Source organism: Alnus glutinosa, chromosome 5 (assembly GCF_958979055.1).
Source record: "Alnus glutinosa chromosome 5, dhAlnGlut1.1, whole genome shotgun sequence".
Classification (NCBI taxonomy): Eukaryota; Viridiplantae; Streptophyta; class Magnoliopsida; order Fagales; family Betulaceae; genus Alnus; species Alnus glutinosa.
Window position 1 is genome coordinate 8,333,350 of NC_084890.1, and position 23,529 is coordinate 8,356,878.

At 38.0% G+C, this 23,529-nt stretch overlaps 1 protein-coding gene across 1 annotated transcript; it reads left to right on the forward strand.

Moving 5' to 3' along the window:
- Positions 1-309: 309 nt before the first annotated feature.
- On the forward strand, positions 310-23,413 carry LOC133867637 (vesicle-fusing ATPase-like). Its single transcript, XM_062304390.1, has 21 exons — positions 310-616; positions 1,004-1,100; positions 1,178-1,259; positions 1,344-1,394; positions 2,682-2,852; positions 3,344-3,498; positions 3,585-3,693; positions 5,654-5,753; positions 5,837-5,892; positions 12,986-13,051; positions 13,156-13,238; positions 13,418-13,551; positions 14,172-14,382; positions 14,620-14,751; positions 14,821-14,881; positions 14,997-15,056; positions 15,310-15,368; positions 15,452-15,539; positions 21,286-21,408; positions 22,464-22,529; positions 23,038-23,413. Exons 1-21 carry the CDS (start codon positions 445-447, stop codon positions 23,179-23,181), a joined length of 2,220 nt encoding a protein of 739 aa, XP_062160374.1. The 5' UTR covers positions 310-444; the 3' UTR covers positions 23,182-23,413.
- The last annotated feature ends 116 nt before the right edge of the window (positions 23,414-23,529 follow it).

Sequence of the window (23,529 nt, forward strand, 5' to 3'; positions counted from 1 at the left end):
TATAAAAATCTGAGATATTGTACATGCCGGTAGTTCATGGAGAAAATATAATTACCCCAATTTTTTTTAAAATGTGTAGCATTTCACTTCAAATACAAAGAGAGATTCATAGGACGTTTGGCAAACATTTTTAACTCCCTTTCTATTTTTTTTCACTTATCCAAAAAAATGTCAAATTTAAAACTTTTATTTTATTTTTTATTTTATTTTTATATCACATTAATATTTTTTTTATTACTATTCAAATAAAAAAATCAACTACAAAATAAAACAATTCTAAACTTTCTTCTGTACTTTATACCCATCGATCACTTTTACTAAATATTCAAACAAAAATTCCACAATCAAAGTTCTCGCGCTGATTCTTTCCTTCGCCTCCATTTTTTACTTCGTACCAAAGCAAACACCGAGCCGATCTCGGACCCGATCCGACCCGATCGGGAAATGGGGTTCACGTCATCAGCTTCGGCGAACATGATCGTGACGAACACGCCGGCGGCGGACCTAGCGCTGACCAACCTCGCCTACTGCTCGCACGCCGATCTCCACGGCTTCGCCGTCCCCGGCACCAAGCTCTTCCTCGCTTCCATCGGCGATTCCTTCGTTCTCTCTGTTTCATATCCTTTTAGAAATTCTTGTCCATTTTCTCATTTCGTACGTGTAATTGAAAATTGCTTTATTAGTTTAAGAAAATCATGAATTGACTCAGAAATTTGTTAGTTATGTATCGATATAGTGCTTCGACATTGATCAAGTTTTTGCGTATGCTATTTGCTCGTTTAATTATAAATGACATTTTATTCAGAAATTAAGTCGATAAAAGTGCATGGATTAGCTATAGATACGGTGCATAGCGCGATTTGTAGTGTTGATTGAGGATGCGAATGCGTTCGTTCATTTTTTGATGTGATCAGTTTGAGATTTGATTTGTTGAAATTTAGAGCGACTGTCGATTGGATTCGTGAAGAATTCTTGTTCTTTTAGTGGCCTTAACTGAGATATACTGCTCATGAAAGCATACGCAGTGGCCAGATTGCCCTAAATGCGATTCAGCGTCGGCATGCTAGAGTTTCCTCTGGCGATTCGATATCTGTTAGCAGGTTATTCAATACCAATTTGTGTTTGTCTTTCAATGCGCATTTTCAGGTTTCTAATTATGTTGTTGTTATTGTTTTAGATTTATTCCGCCTGATAATTTCGACCTGGCGTTGCTTACACTTGAGCTGGAGTTTGTGAAAAAGGGGAATAAAAATGAACAGGTATATGGAGTGGCAATCCTTGTTTACCTTGGAAGGTTTTATGTTCAAAAAGTTTATTCTCCTTTTTTTTTTTGTTTTTTGTAGGTTGATGCTGTTCTTCTGGCTAACCAACTTAGAAAGAGATTTATCAACCAGGTAGAGTTATATGTTTTTGGCATATTCCATGTGTTTGTGACGTTACTTAGTTGCATCTGCACTGTAATTGATTGAAAATTTTTCTTTTGAATAGAACTTTTAGGAACCTGGGTTTCACTTCTACTATCAGAATTTGCTCTATAACATTGTTGTGTGATCATCAAATGCTAAAAGTATTAGTATTAACTTGATTTAAAAATAGGTAGTCAATAGACAACATGCCTTATGTAACTAGCTGAAATGAGGATATTGTGATGGACAACAATTGGAAAGCAATATTGAAAAAAAATAGAATAAGATGTTATTAACAGGTGAGAAGTTGAGGATTGTATTCTCTATGGAAGAATGAGAGTTCTTAAGGATGGTTTGATCATGTACAAGAAAGACCTTCAACTTTGCTAGTATAAGGGAATGTTTAGTTCAAGTTGAAGAAGCTACAAGTACAAGGGGAAGGCTGAAGAGGAAATGGATTCATGTGGTGAGAGTTAAAATAATTGCATTAGAAAATTGAAGCCGTAGCACTTAATAAAGCTGAGCAGTAGAGAAAGATTTACTCAGGTTAGCAGCCTTGTTGGGTTATTACTTGTACTGAATACATGCTAGCCCTGTGACAAAAAAACTGTGCTATCCATGTGCCAAAAAATATGTAGTACCATATAAATTCCAACCTATATAATCCAAATCCGCTACTGTACCTTTAAAATGTTACTATGACATGGCTATGTTCAAACCAATGTCCTTATGTAAAATTATAATATATATATATTTCTTTAGTTAGCGTCCTGTCTTTGCCACTTAGGTGTTTTTACTTTTGTAGACTTTCTAAATTTATTACCTGTTCCTCCCTTTTAGGAGCGCTCTTGTATACTTTCCGTGTATTAGGGTTGCGCCCCTCTGCGCTTTATTGATGAATTTGAAATTACTTATCAAAAAAAAAGAATGAAGATTAGTTGGAGCTTTGATTTTTTGGGTATACATGACAATAAAGAAGGAAAAGAGTGAAATGTGTTTAAGTGATAGAGGTTTTTACTTGCAGAATGGTTCTGCTTACTTTTTATCGCATGTAGAATGGTTATGCTTGAAACCAAAAAAAGAGAGTGGAAAAAGAATAAAAGAAAGAAAAAACAACAATTATTCTGTCATCCCCCATTTTTTCCTATGTAGGACACACGTGAGACTTGTACTAATGTTGTGGGTGTTATTGTGGGCTCTGCTTGTTCTTTTTTGCCTAAATCTTTTTGGGTGATATGAGTTAAAGCTATGGATTGTTGGTCTTGTTGTATGCAGGTCATGACAACGGGGCAAAAAGTATCGTTTGAATATCATGGGAGCAACTATATCTTCACTGTCAATCAAGCTGCTGTCGAGGACCAACAAAGCACTAATGCTCCTGAAAGAGGGATGATTTCAAGTGATACATACTTTGTCTTTGCAACATCAAATGGGAGTGGAATAAAGGTTGTGTTTCTGTTTTTTTATTTCTCTAAGCTGTCTTATCCTGGCTAGGTTTAATAATATTGAACTACTTATAAATTTGCTATTCGAAAATGAAAGATAGCAACGTGAAGAACTTGGCTACATGCATATTGCCACTGATAGAACAAACTTCTCAGTATTTTATATGATTGCCATGGCAAATTCTTCCATGATTTATGCGTTCACATAAGCAGAAGTCATGTTATCCTAGATAGGTCGATTGTGCACCAATATCTTTTTTTACTCCCGATGCATGCTGAAGGAGGTGCTGCAGTGAGAAATGAGTCAAAACATCTCTTGCACTTGCATCTTCCCTTAATGATTCTTGCTGCTTTCTCCTCTGTTGACCAGGAACTGTTCAATTTAACATGATAATCATTTATCGACAACACTTCAATAATACTTGACTCATATTTATAGTTTGATCAATTTAATGTCAAACATTAAATTGATTAACTTATATTTCGATGCAGATTGTCAATCAGCGTGAAGCAGCCAGCAGCAACATATTCAGGCAAAAGGAGTTTAATCTTCAATCACTTGGTATAGGTGGCCTAAGTGCAGAGTTTGCAGATATATTTCGAAGAGCCTTTGCTTCTCGTGTTTTCCCTCCCCATGTGACAAATAAGTAATATTATTAAAAGTTCATTTTGTTTTAATTCAAGTCAGTTTTATCTAAATACATGCTCTTATATGGAAATCTTGATCTTCCAGATTGGGGATTAAGCATGTGAAGGGAATGCTGCTTTTTGGGCCTCCTGGTACTGGAAAAACACTTATGGCTCGTCAAATTGGAAAAATGTTGAATGGGAGGGAACCAAAGGTTTGGAGATGGTTTATATTTTATTTCATATATATATATATATCTTCACTTTTTAAGCGTAAGCAAAAACGTCTAGCTGTTTGAGGCTAACACCTTATCATTTTCCGTCTTTAGAAATAAGGGTTTTTTGCTATCTTTTCTTAAATGACTGGGAGATTTAGAGTCAAAGAATGTTCTAATATAGGCTTTTTATTGGTATAAAATTTGCAACTATAAAATAATTCAATCTTTGGGGACCTCAGTGAAACTAAAACTTCTTTCTTATAGTCATAAGTTTGTATTCTTGTTTAGATGGCCTCCTAATCTATTGAAGTGATTGAGCTTTGCCATTTTTTCTTTGCAGTGAGCAACAAAATAGGGTTGTTTATGCACACCTAACATTTGCCATTGGCAGCAATTTACTTCTTATACAATTACTTAATAATTATTTTTGCCAGATTGTAGCATCAGGGGTCCGCTATTGAATATGTCATTTACTTGTGCAATAAGAAGCTTATTTAAGACCTCGAATAATCTTTTCTATTTATATTCTGTTTTGCAACTGGTGTTTGAAGTTCAAACACATGCATTTAATGGATCTGAGTTTAGAGTGAAGTTAGAATTTTAGCTATCTCTAAGTTAGGTGGTAACACAGTTGAATTGGAATTCAATAATTCTAAACAAATATCAATTGCAGTATTCCTAAATATGGTTTGACTTACGATTAGATTCACTTCTAGTTGACTGAAATTGGACAATGTCCCATAGACCGATACAAATTAATCCCGGAAGTGATTAGACTATGATGAAACCCTCCATTTCTGAAGTTTCTTGTGATCTGGTGAGTAGAAAATGCTTCTAAGTCAATTGCAGTATTCCTAAATATGGTTTGACTTACGAATAGATTCACTTCTAGTTGACTGAAATTGGACAATTCCCATAGACTGATACAAATTAATCCCGGAAGTGATTAGACTATGATGAAACCCACCATTTCTGAATTTTCTTGTGATCTGGTGAGTAGAAAATGCTTCTAATCCAAAAGTCCAAAAGCAAGAGGGAGCTTCTAAACCTGCATAGCTCTATCAACTATGGCGACGCTAAATCTTTCGCTAGGCGTAGGAAAGGAAAGGGCCTTATGTTATAGAGTTGTGTGCCTTTGTATGCTTGGGTGGGTTTGTGGGCCATTCATCGGGTTTGGTTTTTGCTTAGATTATTTTGAGGGGTGTTTCTCTTGGGTTTTTCTCGGGTTCTAGGGTTTTTTTCTTCTTTTGGGTTTAGGGGGTCTTGTGGGGGGGTTTTTGGAGTTGGTTTGGGTGCTTTTAGGGTTTTTTTTGTATTCGGGTGTTACTATTGGGGGTTCTTTTGTTTTGTGAAGGTTTCTATTATGCTTGTTAGGGGTTTTCTTGTGGGTTCCTTGTGGTTTTATTGGGTTTTTTATGTGGGCTAGCTGAGTTGCTTCTGTGTATACATCCTGTGTACTTAGGGGCGCCTTACGCTTTTTTAATGAAATTCTTACTTATCAAAAAAAAAAGAAAATGCTTCTAAAGCACGTGATTGACTCACAAAATCTCATCAAGACATGTCCTATATGAGAAGACGGGCAATATATCTCTGTTCTATTTCCTTTCAATGTTCAACCTAGTGCATGTTCTCCTTGTTCACTTCTGGTTTTGTCATGGATTAAATGTCAATAGTCACTATCCATTTTTGTGTACTCAATTTACATGTGAGCATATGCTAACATTCTATAATTTTTGGAACCTTGCTAGTGCATACCTTGTTACTTTATTTTGATGCTAGAACACTGTCTTTGTGTTCCAAAGCTGATTAAACATGCCTGAATAATGTCTATAATAGAAATGAGGTACAAGTGTTTTGCTTCACATTATATAAGATGGTGAAAATCTTTGCTTGCAGTTGGACCATATATATATATTTTTTAATTTTATTTTCCCCTCTTTTTGGTGAATTGTAATAGATTGTTAATGGACCTGAAGTTTTGAGCAAATTCGTTGGTGAAACTGAAAAGAATGTTAGGGATCTTTTTGCCGATGCTGAGAATGATCAAAGAAGTCGGGGTAAGGGAGATTATACCAACCAGGTGTATTTCTGTGTCAATCTTTTGATGATCACTAATATATCATGTTCTTTTCCTTTTCAGGGGATCAAAGTGATTTGCATGTAATAATTTTTGACGAAATTGATGCTATTTGTAAGGTATGTAAATCTTCAACTCTATCTTAACATTCCCGGTTTGTTGTAGTAGATTGATAGTGGCACCAATTTGTTGCTTTTGATGACTAGCATAATTTATCAGTTCTTTCACATTGTTTGTCCTCCTATGTAATATACACATATATGGCATTTTCTTTTGACTAAATATGTTTTTCTGTAAGGTCCTGGACTATTAGGGCTGTTATATACAATTACATTTATTTGTGTTGTCTTAATGAATAATAATGACCATTTCAAGAATTGGGACCTCTAGTCAAAGAATCATCTTCAGAGACTTGTTTTGAGAGTTTTAGATGTTTATTGGTGGTCGACAAATCTTGGATTCAGTGCTTGTTGCTAATGAATGTGTGGATATTCAAATTCGATCGGGGGACCCTGGGCTGTTGTGTAAGCTTGATTTTGAAAAGGCTTATGATCATGTTAATTGAGACTTTTTTTTTTGATAAGTAAATTTAGATTTATTGAAAGCGTAAAGCACCTCTTAGTATACTGGAAGTATACAAAAGGAAACGCCTAACTAAGAATAGAAAAACGAACAAGGAAATCAGCAAAGCTAATAGCCAGTGGGGACAAAACACCATCGTCCAAAGACACTGCGTATGAAAAAATGAAGCTAAAATATCATCCATGGAACTCTTCAAATCCTCGAAACATCTGAGATTTCTTTCTCTTCAAACACACCAAACGATGCAAATAGGCATCGTCTTCCAAATCGCAGCGCTCTTCGGCCTTCTAGACTTCCACCAACAAGCAAACAAGTCAATAACTCTTTTCGGCATAACCCAAGACATACTAAAATTATTAAAAATATTAGTCCACAAAGCGTAAGACACATCACAGTGAAGAAGAAGATGATCCACAGATTCCCCATCTCTCTTGTACAAGCAACATCTGTCCACAATGATGATATGCCGCTTCCTGAGATTGTCCACAGTAAGGATCTTGTCAAGGGCTACCGACCACTCAAAAAAAAGCTATCGTCGAAAGAGCCTAAGTCCGCCACACACTTCCAACGGAAACCACTACTATCAGAGCAAGCTAAGGATTTGAAGAAGGACTTGACCTTGAACAAACTTTTCTTGGAAGAGAGCCACCAGAGCCTATCCGCATGATCTCTACTCACCTTGACTGAGTGCAACACCTGGAAAAAGAAAGCAAAGACACCCACTTCCCAATTATGCACCTCTCTCACAAAGCTCACGTTCCACTGAGTAGAACGCCCAAAACCTCCATATTATCCGCAACTGAGGCATCCTTCACCGGAGCAATACCAAAGAGATCAGGAAAAACTTCCTTCAGAACCAAATCCCCGCACCACAGATTGTGCCAAAATTTTGTCCTAACCCCATCCTCCACCTCAAATCTAGCAAAACCAGAGAAAGTCTCCCACCATTTCCTGATGTTCTTCCACAACCCCACTCCATAGGCACCTACAAGCTCAAGGGAGCACCACCCGCCCCATAAAATACTGAACTTGGAATCTACTGCAACTCTCCACCAAGCATCTCTCTCAATTTCATACCTTCATAACCATTTACCTAGCAATGCGCTGTTGAACATCATCAAGTTCCTTATACCCAAACCCCCTTCTGAAATTGGGGTACAAACCTTCGACCAACTCACCAAGTGATATTTGAACTCATCACCAATCCCACCTCATAGAAAGTCCCGTCGTAACTTCTCAATACAAGCAACAACACTTCTCGGGATAGGGAATAGAGACAACTAATATGTGGGTATGTTGGCTAGGGTACTCTTGATAAGGGTAACTCTTCCACCCTTGGTGAGGTATAATCTTTTCCAGCTGGCTAGTCGATGCTCTATCTTCTTGATTACCCCGTCTCAAACATGACTGGACTTATAGGACACCCCCAAAGGAAGACCAAGATACTTCACTGGTAAAGAAGCAATCCCGTAGCCTAGTATGCCGGCCATCCTACCCATTTGATCTACATTCCTCACTGGAATTAAATTAGACTTGGCCAAGTTAACCTTCAAACCCGAAGCCGCTTCAAACAAAAAGAAAATACTCCTCAAATAACGCAACTGAGAAGATTGAGCACTACAGAAAATCAGAGTATCATCGGCAAACAAAAGATGCGGAAAAGAAGCATTACCAACTGTGAAACTTTCCAACAAACCCCCATTGACCGCAACAGAGATCATACGGCTCAAGGCTTCCGTCATAAACACAAACAAAAGGGGTGACAGAGGATCCCCTTGTCTCAAACCTCGGAAGCTACTGAAAAAACCATTAGGAGAGCCATTGACTAACACCGAAAACTGCACTAAAGAAATACAATGAGCTATCCACGAACACCACTTTCCCCCAAAGCCACACTTCCTCAACCTATACAAAAGAAAATCCTAGTTTACACGATCGTATGCTTTCTCCAAGTTCATTTTACATATGACGCCTGGCTCCCCTGATCTTAACCTACTATCAATGCATTCATTAGCAATAAGGATTGGATCGAGAATTTGCCTTCCTTTGATGAAAGCACTCTGAGATTTGGATATGACCTTCTCCAAGATTGACTTCAATCTGTTTGCTAGAATTTTAGCAAATATCTTGTGTAGATACCTCCCACCAAACTAATAGGCCGAAAGTCTTTGATAGAAGTAGCACTAGGAATCTTCGGAATAAGCAAAATGAATTAAGCATTCAGGCTCTTCTCAAACAAACCTCTAGCATGAAAGTCATAAAAAACCTTCGTAATGTCCACACTCACGACATCCCAGCACGCTTGGAAGAAAGCCATAGAGAAACCATCAAGACTCGGTGCCTTATCACCATTCATAGTTGACACTACTTTCCTAACCTCCTCCTCTTTGAAAGCTCTCTCCAGCCGGCTAGCATTAGACTCCAAAATAGAATCAAAGGAAATACCATCCACCTTAGGCCTCCACCTACTCGGATCAGAAAAGAGCTTTTGATAGAACTCAACCACGTATTCGCCAATTTCTGTCTGTTTAGAAGAAAGAGTATCTCCAATCAATAAAGAATCTATAGAGTTGTACCTTTTGTTTGAGTTTGCTATGGAATGGAAGAATTTGGTACACTTGTCCCCTTCCTTTAACCACAAGACCTTCGATTTCTGCCTCACTTCCTCCAAAAGAGAACACCTCTCTATCTTGCTAACTATCTCTGTCTTCTTCAGTATCTCCTCCTCAACTAAAGCCCTACTACCTTCAAAAGAATCAAAAGCCTGAAGTTCTTCAAACAGCTTCCTCTTATTCCTCTCTATGTTACCAAAAACCTCTTCATTCCATTTCTTCAAATCTTGTTTCAGGGTCTTTAGTTTACAAGCTAAGACAAAACTAGAAGTATCTTGAAACAAATAAGAATCCCACCATTGTTTCACCCTCCCCACAAAACCATCCGCTTTAAGCCACATGTTCTCAAATTTAAAAGGCCTGCTCCTCCTAGAACAGTCACAACAATTGAGAAGAATCGGAAAGTGGTCTGAATAGAGTTGGGAAAGCCTCTTCTGAGACGTCACAGGGAATCGAGCTTCCCAATTTGGGGAGACTAGAAAATGATCAATCTTAGACCAAACGGGAGGATCAAGATTGCGCGATGAAGTAAAAAAGCCCCCCGCGAGAGGAAAATCCATGAGACCCTGCTCAGAGATAAATCTCTTATAGCAGACATACAACCCTCTCCAGACCTATCACTAGGGAACCGAGTAACATTGAAATTGCCCCCTATACACCACGACAAGCTCCACCAATTGAGAATCCCAACCAGCTCATCCCAAAGCAAACTCCTGTCAATATCAGAATTCGGCCGTAAACATTTGCAAAAGCCCAGACAAATCGATCCACTACATTCCTAAAAGATACAGCGAGAGTGAAATCCCCCAAACAAACATCAACCTTCTCCACCACCCTTTTATCCCACATGATCAAGATGCATCCTGAGGCCCCACTGGAGTCTAAACAACACCAATCCACATGATTACAACCCCAGAGGCTATGCACAAAACTTCTCGACATACCATGAACCTTGGTTTCTTTGAAGCAAACAATATCCACCTTCCAATCTCTGAGCAAGTTACTAATCCTCAGGCGTTTGTTTCTCTTGTTCAGCCCCGTCACATTCCAGGATAGAATCCTAGGCTTCATGACACAACTGGATGACCCCTCGCCTTCCTTTTCCCACGTCTAGAGCAAGAACCTCTAGCATCGTAGTTAATAGAGCACTCCAACTTCTTAACCTTCCTTTTGCCCTTCATTCCACCACTTGACAAGGCTCCCACCTCATCAATACGACGTTCCTCTTCAAGAAAAGCCAAGAAATCCAACAATTGTAGCTTATGACCCTCATACGAGATCCCTACAATGGGAAAAATCTTATTCGCACATTGAATGACCCAATCAGAGTATCCCGATAGATCCCCCTCTGAAGGAGAATAGGTATTGAGAGGAGACACCCTTCCCGAACTAGCTTCTCGTTCCATCTCAGCCACTTCACAAAAAACCTTCCCCCTTTCTGCCACTACAATAGGCTGAACATCCTCTTGAAACACAACCAAATCTGAACACCCGGATGGCGGGCTGTTGGAGTTTCCAACAACAACCTTTTCCTGCAGAAAATGAAAATCTTGAAAGTGATTCATCGACAATTGGGCTTCTTGCTCTATTTGCTGCAGCGTTGTGGTTTTGGGGAAAAATGGAGGGCTTGGATACGATTTTGTATTTCTACGGTGAGATTTTCTATTCTTGTAAATGGAACCCCGTCGGGTTTTTTAATAGCTCTTGTGGTTTGCGACAAGGGGATCCACTTTCACCTTTATTGTTTGTATTGGTTATGGAGGCTTTGAGTCGGATGCTGAATGTTGCACTGGATCAGGGTAATTTGACAGGATTTTCAGTGGGATCCAGGGATTCTGAGGCTTAGTTGTGAATCATTTACTGTTTGCTGATGACGCGTTGATTTTTTGTGGTGCGCAAGAAGAACAAATTCGACATCTGAGGTGTATCTTCCTATGCTTTGAGGCAGCTTCAAGCCTTCAAGATTGAGGATTAATTTAGAAAAATCAGAAATTGTTCCTATTGGTGAGGTAGAGGATGTCGAAGGGTTGGCTCAACTACTTGGATGTCGGGTCGCATCTTTGCCTATGACATACTTGGGTTTGCCTTTGGGTGCCTCTTACAAGTTCGTGTCTATTTCGATTGGTGTTATTGAGAAAATGGAAAGGCGGTTGGCTGGATGAAAGCAAATGTATTTGTCGAAGGGTGGCTCTTCTTAAAAGTATGCTTTTCAATCTTCCTACATATTACTTGTCGTTGTTCCCTATTCCAGTGAGGGTGGCTAATCGTCTTGATAAAATTCAAAGGGATTTTCTATGGGGTGGCATTGGAGATGAAGTCAAGTTTCATTTAGTGAATTGGAACATGATTTGTACTCCATTGCATTCAGGTGGGTTGGGAGTTCACAATTTTATCCAGTTTAATCGAGCACTTCTGGGTAATTGGTTGTGGAAATATGGTCGGGAGAGAGAGAGAGGCTTTATGGCGAGTGGTGATTGACGCCAAATTTGAGAGTCTAAAGGGTGGGTGGTGTTCGAAAGAGGTGTCGGGTTCTTTGGGTGTGGTTGTGTGGAAACATATTTGGAGGGGGTGAGAGAAGTTTAGCAATTTTGTTTGTTTTGAGGTGGGGGATGGGCAACATTTTAGTTTCTGGCATGATTGGTGATGTGGAGATAGATCTTTGAAGCAGTGTTTTCCAGTTTTGTTTAGTATTGTGAGGAACAAAGATGCGATGTTGGTGGATAACTTGGTCGTCCAAAATGGAGTTATTCAGTGGAATGTTCTGTTTATGCGGCAAATCCAAGATTGGGAGATGGAGATGGTACTTTCTTTCTTCGCTCAACTTTACTCTATTTCGGTTCAACATGGAACTCTTTCTTCGCAAATCCAAGATTGACAAGTTAGTTTGGAACTCTTTAAAAAGGTGTTTATTTGAAGTGAGGTCCTATTATGAAGTGTTAATTAGGAAAGATGGCCCATCATTTCCGTGGAAGAGTATCTGGCATGTTAAGGCTCCGGCAAGGGTGGCTTTCTTTGTATGGTCAGCAGCTTTGGGTAAAATTTTGACGCATGACAATTTGTAAAAGAGGAATGTCATAGTGATAGAGTGGTGTTGTATGTGTAAAAAGAGTGAGGAGTCAATTGAACATCTATTGCTTCACTGTGAAGTTGCTCGCGATCTTTGGAGTTACATTCTTACTTTATTTGGGGTAGAGTGGGTTATGCCACGTATGGTGCTAGAGTTGTTGACTAGTTGGGGCGCGTCGGTTGGGTATGGTCCTGCTAAAGAAGTTTGGCGGTTAGTTCCGCTATGTTTAATGTGGTGTATTTAGCGGAAGTGGAATGCACAGCTCTTTGAAGATGTAGAGACATCAATGGTGGAACTACGGAAGCGTTTGCTTAATACGTTATATATTTGGATAGCGTCTCATCATTACTTGAATGTTTTTACTTGTGTAGACTTTTTAAATTTATTTTCTATTCTTTCCTTTTAGGGGCATTCTTATATACTTCATGTGTATTAGGGTTGCGTCTCTCTGTGCTTTATTAATGAATTGACATTACTTATCAAAAAAAAAAAAACGATGTGTAGGGAATTTGGACATAATCTGGTATGTCGCTATAGTGATTAGTTATTATGATTTTATTGTATTGTTTTCCTCTTCTTCTTAGTTGTCGTTCTTGTATACTCCCTCTGTACTTGATCGCTCTTTGCACTTTTAATGAAATTTCCCTTACTCATAAAAAAAAAAAAAATCTGGTATGTTGCTTGAATATATTTGTGAGCGTGTGTATTATGCTTATACCAAGTTGGATCCCAGTTTACTCTTGGCCTCTAAAGGGACATGCTATTTTGAGTTTTATTTAAAGCTCAACACAAGCACCCATTGGCAACAACAACGTATATTTCCACCTGAGATCTGCATAGTTTAATCTTTCTAAGAAAAAATTCTCACATATGGGTTTTAAGGTTGTGTGATTATGTAATCCAAGTTTTATGACTAGTGGAACGAGCATAATGCATGTTCTCCATTTGCAGTCAAGAGGATCGACTAGAGATGGTACAGGAGTTCATGATAGTATTGTAAACCAGCTTCTTACCAAGGTTAGTCAAGAGGTTTCATTGCTTTTTGAATATTGCAAAATCAATACATGTTTTTCTCTGCCAATATCTGTGCTATAAGAGACGACTTGCTTTTCGCTTTTCAGATAGATGGTGTGGAGTCTCTAAATAATGTTTTACTTATTGGAATGACCAATAGAAAGGATTTGCTTGATGAAGCCCTTTTGAGGTCTCTCTCTCTCTCTCTCTCCATGCAAACTTGGATTTCTTTGTCAAGAAACAGCATGAATAGCAACTATTAATCAACATTGATGTACTGTAGGTCATAGTGGCCAAGATTGCCAAAGTAACTCTTATTTTATAACAAAATCATAAAATATCTTCTGTTTATTTATTCTTGGTGTATAGACCAGGACGCTTGGAGGTTCAAATTGAGATAAGCCTTCCTGATGAAAATGGTCGCTTACAGATTCTTCAAATTCACACAAACAAGATGAAAGAGAATTCTTTTCTTGCTCCTGATGTGAACATTCAAGAGCTTGGTATGTGCATTGGTGACATATGCTTTTGAGATGTACTTATTCATCTATTGCTTGGCTGAAATGACCGTTAAATGGGGGACTTATTTCTAAATTATATTAGCTGACATGTTTTGGTTAGTTTGAGGACGCGATTTTTTTTGTAGAAAATCTTTTGGTTTGTTTGGATATTCAGACTCATAAAAAATTATATACGTCTATGTGGTTAAGTGGATGTTAGAATAGTTAATAGCACCAAGTGATTTATAATTCTTATTATTTAATCCATCCTGTTTGCCTCACCCCAAAAAGCCACACCCTTCATAATTTTCTGTGATACAACCAATGGTTAAAAAATTGAAGATGTCATATTTATCGTTTTTTTTTTTTTAATTTTTTTTTTCGGGGGGTGGGGGCGAGGAGCGGGGGGTTTCAATGTGTTTTTCTAAACTGATTACCTTGATAATGTTACATTGAGTAACTTATAAAAAAAATAAAGTTACATTGAGTTATTCATAGATTTATTATTATTATTATTATTATACAAGCACTGTTGACCTTTAATAAATGAAAATGCTTTGGGCTTTATTAATGTCAATATGAAGGTCTTGATGGATTTTATTTATTAATTTTTTTGAGTGCAGCTGCACGTACAAAAAACTATAGCGGTGCTGAACTTGAAGGTGTTGTAAAAAGTGCAGTATCTTATGCTTTGAATAGACAACTAAGTTTGGATGATCTTACCAAGCCAGTTGATGAAGAGAGTATTAAAGTTACTATGGATGATTTTTTGAATGCACTCCACGAAATAATTCCTGCATTTGGAGCCTCCACTGATGACCTTGAACGGTGCAGGTATAGCTTCCAGCTAAACTAGATAACTGTTCAGCAATTTGAGAATGTTTTAGCTTTCAACCTGGTTGAACTCACATTATGTTGTTAAGTCATTTTGAGATTTTATAATTTTAAATTCAAGCCGTATGTAGTTTCTTATATGTACCATATTTTGGGTAGTTGTCTATCCAAAAGATTTGGAAAAAATGGTACTTTGTTTCTGCCGGTAGACAATCTTATTTACTATATGGTTTCCAGACTAAATGGCATGGTGGATTGCGGTGATCGACATAACGACATTTATGGAAGTGCTATGCTACTTGTGGAGCAAGTTAAAGTGAGTAAAGGAAGCCCGCTTATTACCTGCCTCCTGGAAGGCCCGAGTGGAAGGTATTGCATGGTTTCTCTGTTTAAATGACTTTTTAATGGTAGCTGTTTAAACCTTACTGTTTTGGACAGTGGAAAGAGCGCGCTAGCAGCTACTGTTGGCATTGACAGTGATTTTCCATATGTCAAGATAGTAAGTTACCTGACCTATATTGTGGATATTATATCTTTTTACTTTCCAGGAATCACGGCCTCTTCTACTGCCACTTCCATAGATTATCTAATCTTTGCGTTCTACCTTTGGTTAGGTCTCAGCAGAAACGATGATTGGTCTCCATGAGAGCACTAAATGCGCACAAATTGTCAAGGTTTGAGAACACTAAAACTTTGAACCGTTCTTAAGATCTTTTTTGAAGTATTTTGTTTTTCTTTTGTTGGGAAGAACTAGTTACTGATGTAAAATGGAGATTTGGCGTATCTCCAAGCCAAGTTTGTACTACACTTTCAGACTTGGGAATTGTTTATAGCATATTGACAACTTGGAGGATCTGTAGGTTTTAGTTTCATTGATGATGGAGACCAGAAATTTCATAGACTTATTTATAATGTATTCTGTGGTAGGTATTTGAGGATGCATACAAGTCACCTTTGAGCATCATCATTCTTGATGGCATTGAAAGGTAAAACCCGCTTAGTTGTATCTAATGAAGTTTGTAAAAGTCTAAGGATCTTGGAATCAGTTGTACTTTAATCGTTTATGCAGGTTACTGGAGTATGTTGCCATTGGGCCTCGTTTTTCAAATTTAGTTTCTCAGACTTTAATGCTTCTGCTCAAGCGTCTACCTCCAAAGGTTTCTCTTTGACCTTTGTCTTTACTGCCCAGAAACTGGTCTTATGAATTTGTTTCCTATTATACTATTAACAGGTGAATTTCCCAAAGAATAACTGTTTATCTAAATTGTATAATTTTAAGGGGTGAATTTTGTTTACATCTGAACCAGTGGCAGGGCTAGACATTTTTCTTTGAGTGCGGCCAAGCTAAATATATCAAGAACTTCTAAATTCTATTGTACACAAACACAGAGTGATGTATTATATTGGAACCTTATACTCAATATGTCTTAAGATGATTCACATTATACATTTTTTTTGATAAGTAAGAAAGATGATTCACATATACATTATTTCTCATATATAGCAAAAACATTTATATTTATGAAACTTGAATGTTAAGTTTATAGGCAGAAGGACAAATATATTATATAAGATGTGCTCATTGGGTGGTTCACCAGTAATATGTATCGATAACAACACTTAATCAATTTAACTTGTTGCTCGGAGTAAATGTTCTACTTAATTAAATCTCCCAAAAAGACAAAATTGTACTGACAACTTAAAAGGTCCAGCTTGTGAATTGGGGAAAGTAAAAAGTTCAATTAGTTGAGTTGTTGATTTTGTTACCTTTTTACAATTATCTGTCATCACCCTCTCCTCGGTTCAAATAGTCAATGCGGTAGTGTTTTTGATTATATTGTATATCACTCTACCTATCGTTTGTAGCACAATCTTATACACTTGTTTCCTGTTGACAAGCCACTCCAAATAATCAACGTGATTTTTTTTTTTTGGACAAGTAGCTTAATTTTGTATTGCTAAAATTTCATAAAGCAGGGCCATACTTGGCAGCAATGTATGTGTAACAGTACTATTAGTGAATAATGGGCTGGATGCTAGTGGGCTGGGCTTAGTTTAATAAAGCCCATATCATGTAATTGTAATAGTACCTTTAGTGATAATGGGCCTGGGCTATGTGTATATAAAGGCCAATAGTCTAATTGTAGGAAATATCTGTGAAGTGAATTGTTTACTGTGGTAAACTGGAGGCTAAGCACCTCGAATGCTCTAGGAGGTCGGACATCTCGAACTGTCCATTTGCAATACAATTTCTTTCTTCAATTTACTGTTCATCCATTTCTTGACAGATTTCTTCCATCGTTTCATCAATTTCCATTCCAATTCCATTACAAATTCCTTAAATCAAACCCTAGAAATTCCTAAAATCAGTAACAGTTAATCAGGACTGTTACAGTATGTAGATGTTAAAATTCTCCTGTTATGGTGGGTGAGATTCTTCACATGATTTAATTTTTCTTTATTCCAACTCAACACCTTTTGAGATTTTGAGAAGAGTTGTTCTTTGGAGAGCACCACACAATGAAAGTTGTAAGCTGTGTTCGAGAGGGAGTTGTCTATTGTTGGCCTATATGTGAGTAGCATTAGTCCCAAGGCCTATGAGGTGGCGGTTTACCCTGTAATAGATGTTTGCCGTTTAAGTTCGTTTATTTTTGACTTATGAATTTTAGCCGATACCAAGCTATTTGATAACAACCAATTTTTCTTTTCTGATTCGGCAAATAATTAGATCGAAAGAATTAGTAGAAATTTGGTACTCCATCCATCCTAATTTGAGTATCTTAGTTTAAAATGGCACAATGTTTAATAAGGAAGACGTGGAATGTAGAGGTCTTTGGTAATGTGGAGAGAAACAAGAGAACTTTTTGAGGAGCTTCAGGCGGTTGAGACTGTGGAAGGTAGTAGGGCTTTGGTTGAGGAGGAAATTCAAAAGAAGCTGGAGATTGTCAGTGAGTTAGAGAGATGCTTACTGTTGGAGGAGGTCTGTTGGAGGCAGAAGTCCAGGGTGAAGTGGTTGAAAGAAGGAGATAAATGCACAAAATTCTTCCATTCTATAGCCAACTCAAACAGGAGGTATAATTCTATTGATTCCCTATTGATTGGAGATTCCGTTTCTTCTAATCCGGCAGAGATAGGGGAGCATGTGGTTCAGTTCTATCAAGATCTCTTCTCTGAGAAGCACAGTTGGAGGCCTCGGTTGGATGATCTTTCCTTTGATGCCATTTTAGAGTCAGAAGCTAGGTGGTTGGAGAGAGACTTTGAGGAGGAGGAAGTTAGAAAGGTAGTGTTTGCTTTGAATGGCGACAAAGCGCTGGGTCCGGATGGCTTCACAATGGCTTTCTTCCAAGCTTGTTGGGAGGTGGTGCGAGTGGACATTATGGAGGTTTTTTCTGAGTTTCATGCTAGAGAAGTTTTTGAGAAGAGTTTGAATGCTTCTTTTATTTCTCTTATTCCTAAGACTCCAGGAGCCTTGTCTCTCAAAGAATTCCGGCCTATAAGCCTTGTAGGAGGTATTTACAAGATTATTGCTAAAGTCTTGGCCAACAGATTGAAGACGGTTATGGACAAGGTTATCTCCAAATCCCAGAGTGCTTTCATCAAAGGGAGGCAGATTCTGGATCCAATCCTCATTGCGAATGAATGCCTTGATAGTCGTATTAAATCAAGGGAGCCGGGAGTCATTTGCAAAATGGATTTAGAAAAAGCTTATGATCACGTCAATTGGGACTTTCTGTTGTATATGTTGAGGAGATGCGGCTTTGGGGGTAAGTGGTGTTCGTGGATAGCTCGGTGCATTTCTTCTGCAAAGTTTTCGGTGCTAGTTAATGGCTCACCACATGGCTTTTTCAGCAGCTCGCGAGGCCTTAGGCAAGGAGACCCTTTGTCACCCCTGTTGTTTGTGTTTGTTATGGAGGCGCTGAGTCGGATGATTACTGCGGCAGTGAGTGGGGGTGTGTTGGATGGTTTCAGAGTGGGCGAAGCTCTTTTTTCCCACCTTTTGTTCGCTGATGATACATTGATTTTCTGTGATGCAAGCTCCTCAAAGATTCGGTCTTTGCGAGCTCTCTTGCTCTTATTTGAGGCTGTATCGGGTCTTAAGGTTAACTTGGCTAAATCCAGCATTATTCCAGTGGGGAATGTAGCTCACGTGGGAAGGTTAGCCGAGATTTTAGAGTGTGAAGTTGCTCAGTTGCCTGTGATGTATCTGGGTCTTCCTTTGGGGGCTCCCTACAAGTCTATTCGTATCTGGGATGGAGTTATTGAGAAGGTTGAAAAACGGTTGGCTAGATGGAAAAGGTTATACCTCTCTAAGGGAGGGAGAGTGACTCTTATCAAGAGTACGCTCTCTAACTTGCCAACGTACTACATGTCTTTGTTCCCTATACCGGTGAGTGTTGCTTCTCGCATTGAGAAGTTGCAACGCGACTTTCTTTGGGGTGGAATGGGTGATGATTTTAAATACCATCTGGTGAGTTGGGAGAAGGTTTGTAATCCTATTTCGAAGGGGGGGCTGGGCATTAGGAAGTTGGTTCAGTTCAATCGAGCATTACTAGGTAAATGGTTATGGCGCTATGGCAAGGATAGAGATGCTTGGTGGAGAGTCGCGGTGGATTCCAAATATGGAAGTTTGTGGGGTGGGTGGTGCTCCCGAGAGGTGACTGGGGCGTTTGGAGTAGGGTTGTGGAAGTTTATAAGAAAAGGATGGGAGATTTTCTCCAATTTCCTTAGATTCGAGGTGGGGGATGGGAGCAGGATTAGATTTTGGCATGACTTGTGGAGTGGAGATTCGATTCTGAAAGAAGTGTTTCCTGATCTCTTTGGCATTGCTCGGGTGAAGGATGCGTCAGTGGCCGATAATTTGGAGAGTTTGGGTGGGTCCATTCATTGGAACGTGAGCTTTGTTAGAGAGGCTCATGATTGGGAAGTCGATGTTTTTGCCTCTTTCTTTCAGGTACTGGGCGATACAAAGGTGAACTTTGAGAGGGCTGATTGTCTCAAATGGGTGCCGTCCAAGAAAGGTGTGTTCGGGGTGAAATCATATTTTGGTTCTATGATGGGTTCTGGAGGTACGTGGTTCCCTTGGAAGTGTGTGTGGCGGTCTCAGGCTCCCCCGAGGGCAGCCTTCTTCACTTGGTCTGCAGCTCTAGGCAGAATTCTTACTTTGGATAATCTTAGGAAGAGGCACATTATTATTGTGGATAGATGCTGTCTTTGCAAGAGGGATGGGGAATCAGTGGACCATATCCTTCTGCACTGCGATCTAGCCTCTTCTCTTTGGAACAACATTTTCTCCCGCTTTGGTATTTCGTGGGTCATGCCTAGGAGTGTGCTTGACTTAGTTGCTTGTTGGTGGAAGTCTGGGAGATCTGGGAGCGCTACTACATGGAAGATGGTGCCTATTTGCCTTTTTTGGTGTATTTGGAGAGAGAGAAACCTTAGGCATTTTGAGAACCTAGAGAGCTCCCTAGAGGAGGTGCTAGAGTTATTTCTCCATACCTTGTATGTCTGGTCGATGGCTTATCTGTACCCTTTATCTATCAGCTTTGCTGAATTTCTTGCTTCTTTTTCACTTTCTAGTTAGGTGTTTCCTGTTGTATACTTCTAGTGTACGTAGGGGCGCCTTACGCTTTCAATAATACTATCATTACTTATCAAAAAAAAAATGTTTAATAAGGAAGACAAAGACTGCCTCTCTTACCAAAAATACGCATGGTGGCATAACTCTTAAAGTGTCTAGATTTTTTTTATTTAAAAAAAAAACAAAAAACAAAATTATGAGGGTAATATATAGGTGGAATGCTTTACTTTTTGAAAGTGGACACTCATTTTGGGATTTTCCTAGAAGGAAATTGTGGCATGGGATGGAGGATGTAATTTCTTTTGGGCAATGGTAACTTCATATCAAGTTAAATATTAAAACTTAATAGAATGAAAGGTTGAATCATGTATGCTGTCTTTTCCCGTGAACATGGGGTAGAGGATGAGATGATCATTGATTTATTCTTGTATATGTTCGTGATTTGTACTTGCTCATAAAAAAGCGCAAATCATGTATCTAATTATTTTATGCAAAACTGAAAGAAAGATTTAACCACAGGTTAAAGTATCGTGGTTGATGTATGATTTGGATTAGGCAACATAGACATTCCTTCTCATCATCACTAAAGCATTTGCTATTCTGGCTGGTAACTACAAGACCTGTAGAATTAGTCATAACTTGTTCCCAAAGATCTTAACGGTTTTAAACTGGTTGTAGTTGTGGAATTCACAATTAAATATTGTCATATTTTCTTTTTGAACACTTATCATGCTCTTTTCAGTGACATTGAGCACAGAATTTTCCATTCCCTTTTAATAAGTGATATGGACTATTATATGAGAAGAATTAGTTTGTAAAGTTGATATCATCAAACCTCACTGCGTTCCACATGATAGCTCCAGCATAGACAGCTTAACTAAAATTCTTTGTAGATTAGTAGATTGCAATTTCTTTAAGCAATTTTTGAGAGCAGTGCTAAGATCTAGCATCTCCTATCCGATGAAAGATTGGAGGATCAGGGCATGGGTTCAATCCCATTTACGGGTAAATGAGTTGTACTTACCTATAAAAGAAAGAAGTAATTTTTTGGAGGTAATATATGCATTAAATCATGATACTATGTGAGACTATGGTGAAATTTGTTCTGCTGTTTTGTCCATATGGATTATTCATTTCACAATCACTGGCTGTGCAAAGAGCATTTACCGGCTGAATTTAGTGACAGCTTTATATGTGACAACTTCTGATATCTTGGGGCATGGTTTCTTCTTTAGTAACTATGTGGTATATGATTTGGTGAATGGTAGTTTTCTGACCTTGCTGAAGTCGTCATTACTAGTTCATCTTGTGAACTTTTTTGTCAGGGAAAAAAACTTCTGGTTATAGGGACAACGAGTGAAGTCAGCTTCTTAGATTCAATTGGTATTTGTGATGCTTTCTCTGTCACTTACCATGTTCCTACATTGAAAACAGAGGATGCAAAGAAGGTAAAAACTTAATTTTCATGCTATTCTGTTTTTGTCTTAGATATATATAGTGGTTGTGGTGTTCCTATTTGGCTTTATGTTGCTGGATAGCATCAGCTTTCCATCAATGCTAATAAATTAAATGATAGGAAAGTATTATAAAGAATTGTTTCGTAGTGGTTTATGCAATTGCTATAAGAGGCTGACATTTATCAATGCGAAGTGCTGATTTTTGTCTAGTTCTTGTGCACTTGCTAATTTGGACATAAGGATGGATTGGTGTGGTTATGGTACACTTCGTATGGCCTGAAACAGTCATATTAACCTTCAAATATGTAGATCTATATTCTTGGAAGGAGTTGCTAAAACTTATGAAATGCAGCGTAGATTATGACTTGTGCAGGACAGGAAATGAAGTTTTTATTTCTAATATCTTTAACCTTTGAACTGGGAATATTTTAGCCATTTTTTTTATTTTATTATTTTTAAAAGGTTTTTGGTAATTGGCGGGTCTTGGCAGTGATGCCTCGTAATGGGAGAAAATACTTTTAACTATAATGGGGCAATTTTTTTTTTATATATATATATATAAAATGGGTGTGTTTATATCATTAATTGCAGTAGTGGAAGAAGTCTGCTACTAATAATTGTAAATTTCTAACTTGACTCAGATATTGCAAAATCTGTTCGAAAGCTTTTAAACTAGGAGGTTTGTTACCATTGATTCATGATTTGCAATGCGGGGAAGGTGGGGAGTCCTTCCAATGAAAATCCCAACAATATCTCTTTGCTAGCAGATGTTTGGACTCCTTATCCAAAAAAAGAAAAAAAGAAAAACAGATGTTTGGACCGATCACTTGGGTTGTGGATGTGCAATACTTTGTTTTTTTTTTTCATTGTGTAATTATTATTTCAACTTTTCCTTGCTTAGTAGTTTGTCTGGAATCAGAATGAATACTTTGGCTGCAAGTTCATTACACATATTTCATGAGCTCTAAAAGGAAATTTTATTATACTACCATTTATTTAGCTTCAAAGTTTGAATGTATTTTTATCTACTCTTTTTCTCATCGCAGGTGCTACGACAGCTGAATGTTTTTGCTGATGAAGACATCAATGCAGCTGCAGAGGCCCTGAATGATGTAAGTTTTACTTTATCACCTTTTAGCATATTCCTCGGGTTTTCTTTTTTTCCTTTTCAAAAAATGTCTCATCAACTCTTCCTTTATTTTACCAAAAAGAATCAATGAAAATCAGGAAATATCGAACAATGCCCAGGCCGATTGTCCAAACCAATTACTATAGAGTTTCCCGGGGAAGTATCATAATTTCTTGAGATGGAAAAATTTCTATTTTGTTGATCCTAATCCTTTTTTATTTTTTGGCATTTTTGGGGGTATTGAATGTTTTTGTTTCTGGTCCTTTCTAGAAGCTCTAGCTTTAGTTCTGTGAACACATTTGAATTTTACCCTTGCACCAATATGTCTAACATGTATAATGATACAAGCATTATAAATGAACGGTAAAAACTCTGAACCTCAGACACTGTGAACTTGTATGTTATGGAGGAAATAAGTAGTAAGGAAAGGAGTAAAGGACATTGTTATTCATACTCACTTCTCGCTCCTTTTGTTTCATTTCTCTTTGTAGATGCCTATCAAGAAGCTCTATATGTTGGTTGAGATGGCAGCCCAGGGTGAGCGTGGTGGAGCTTCGGAGGCAATATACTCCGGCAAAGAGAAGATGAAGATGTCTCACTTTTATGATTGCCTTCAAGATATTGTCCGATACTAGTTTCTGCATGATTAGTTCCTTTTTGAGAGCATATGTACTGTCATCAAACTGAGAAATGGGAATACCTATTTACTTAACAAAAAAAAAAAAAAAAACAAACAAACAATTTCATTGATTGCCATTTCATTTTTTTTATTTGTGGAGATTGGTTGTAAATATATATATATTTTTTTTGTCCCCGAGTATGAGGATTGAGAACACAGCGGAAATTTATGATCATGAGTTGAGAATCTTCTGTTTGTTTGGGGGAATTGCCATATAGTTTTTATTTATTATTTATAAATCAATACAAATGGAAAGGGCTAGGAGGAGGAAGGAGAGTTTATTTATTTGTCAAATATTGAAATT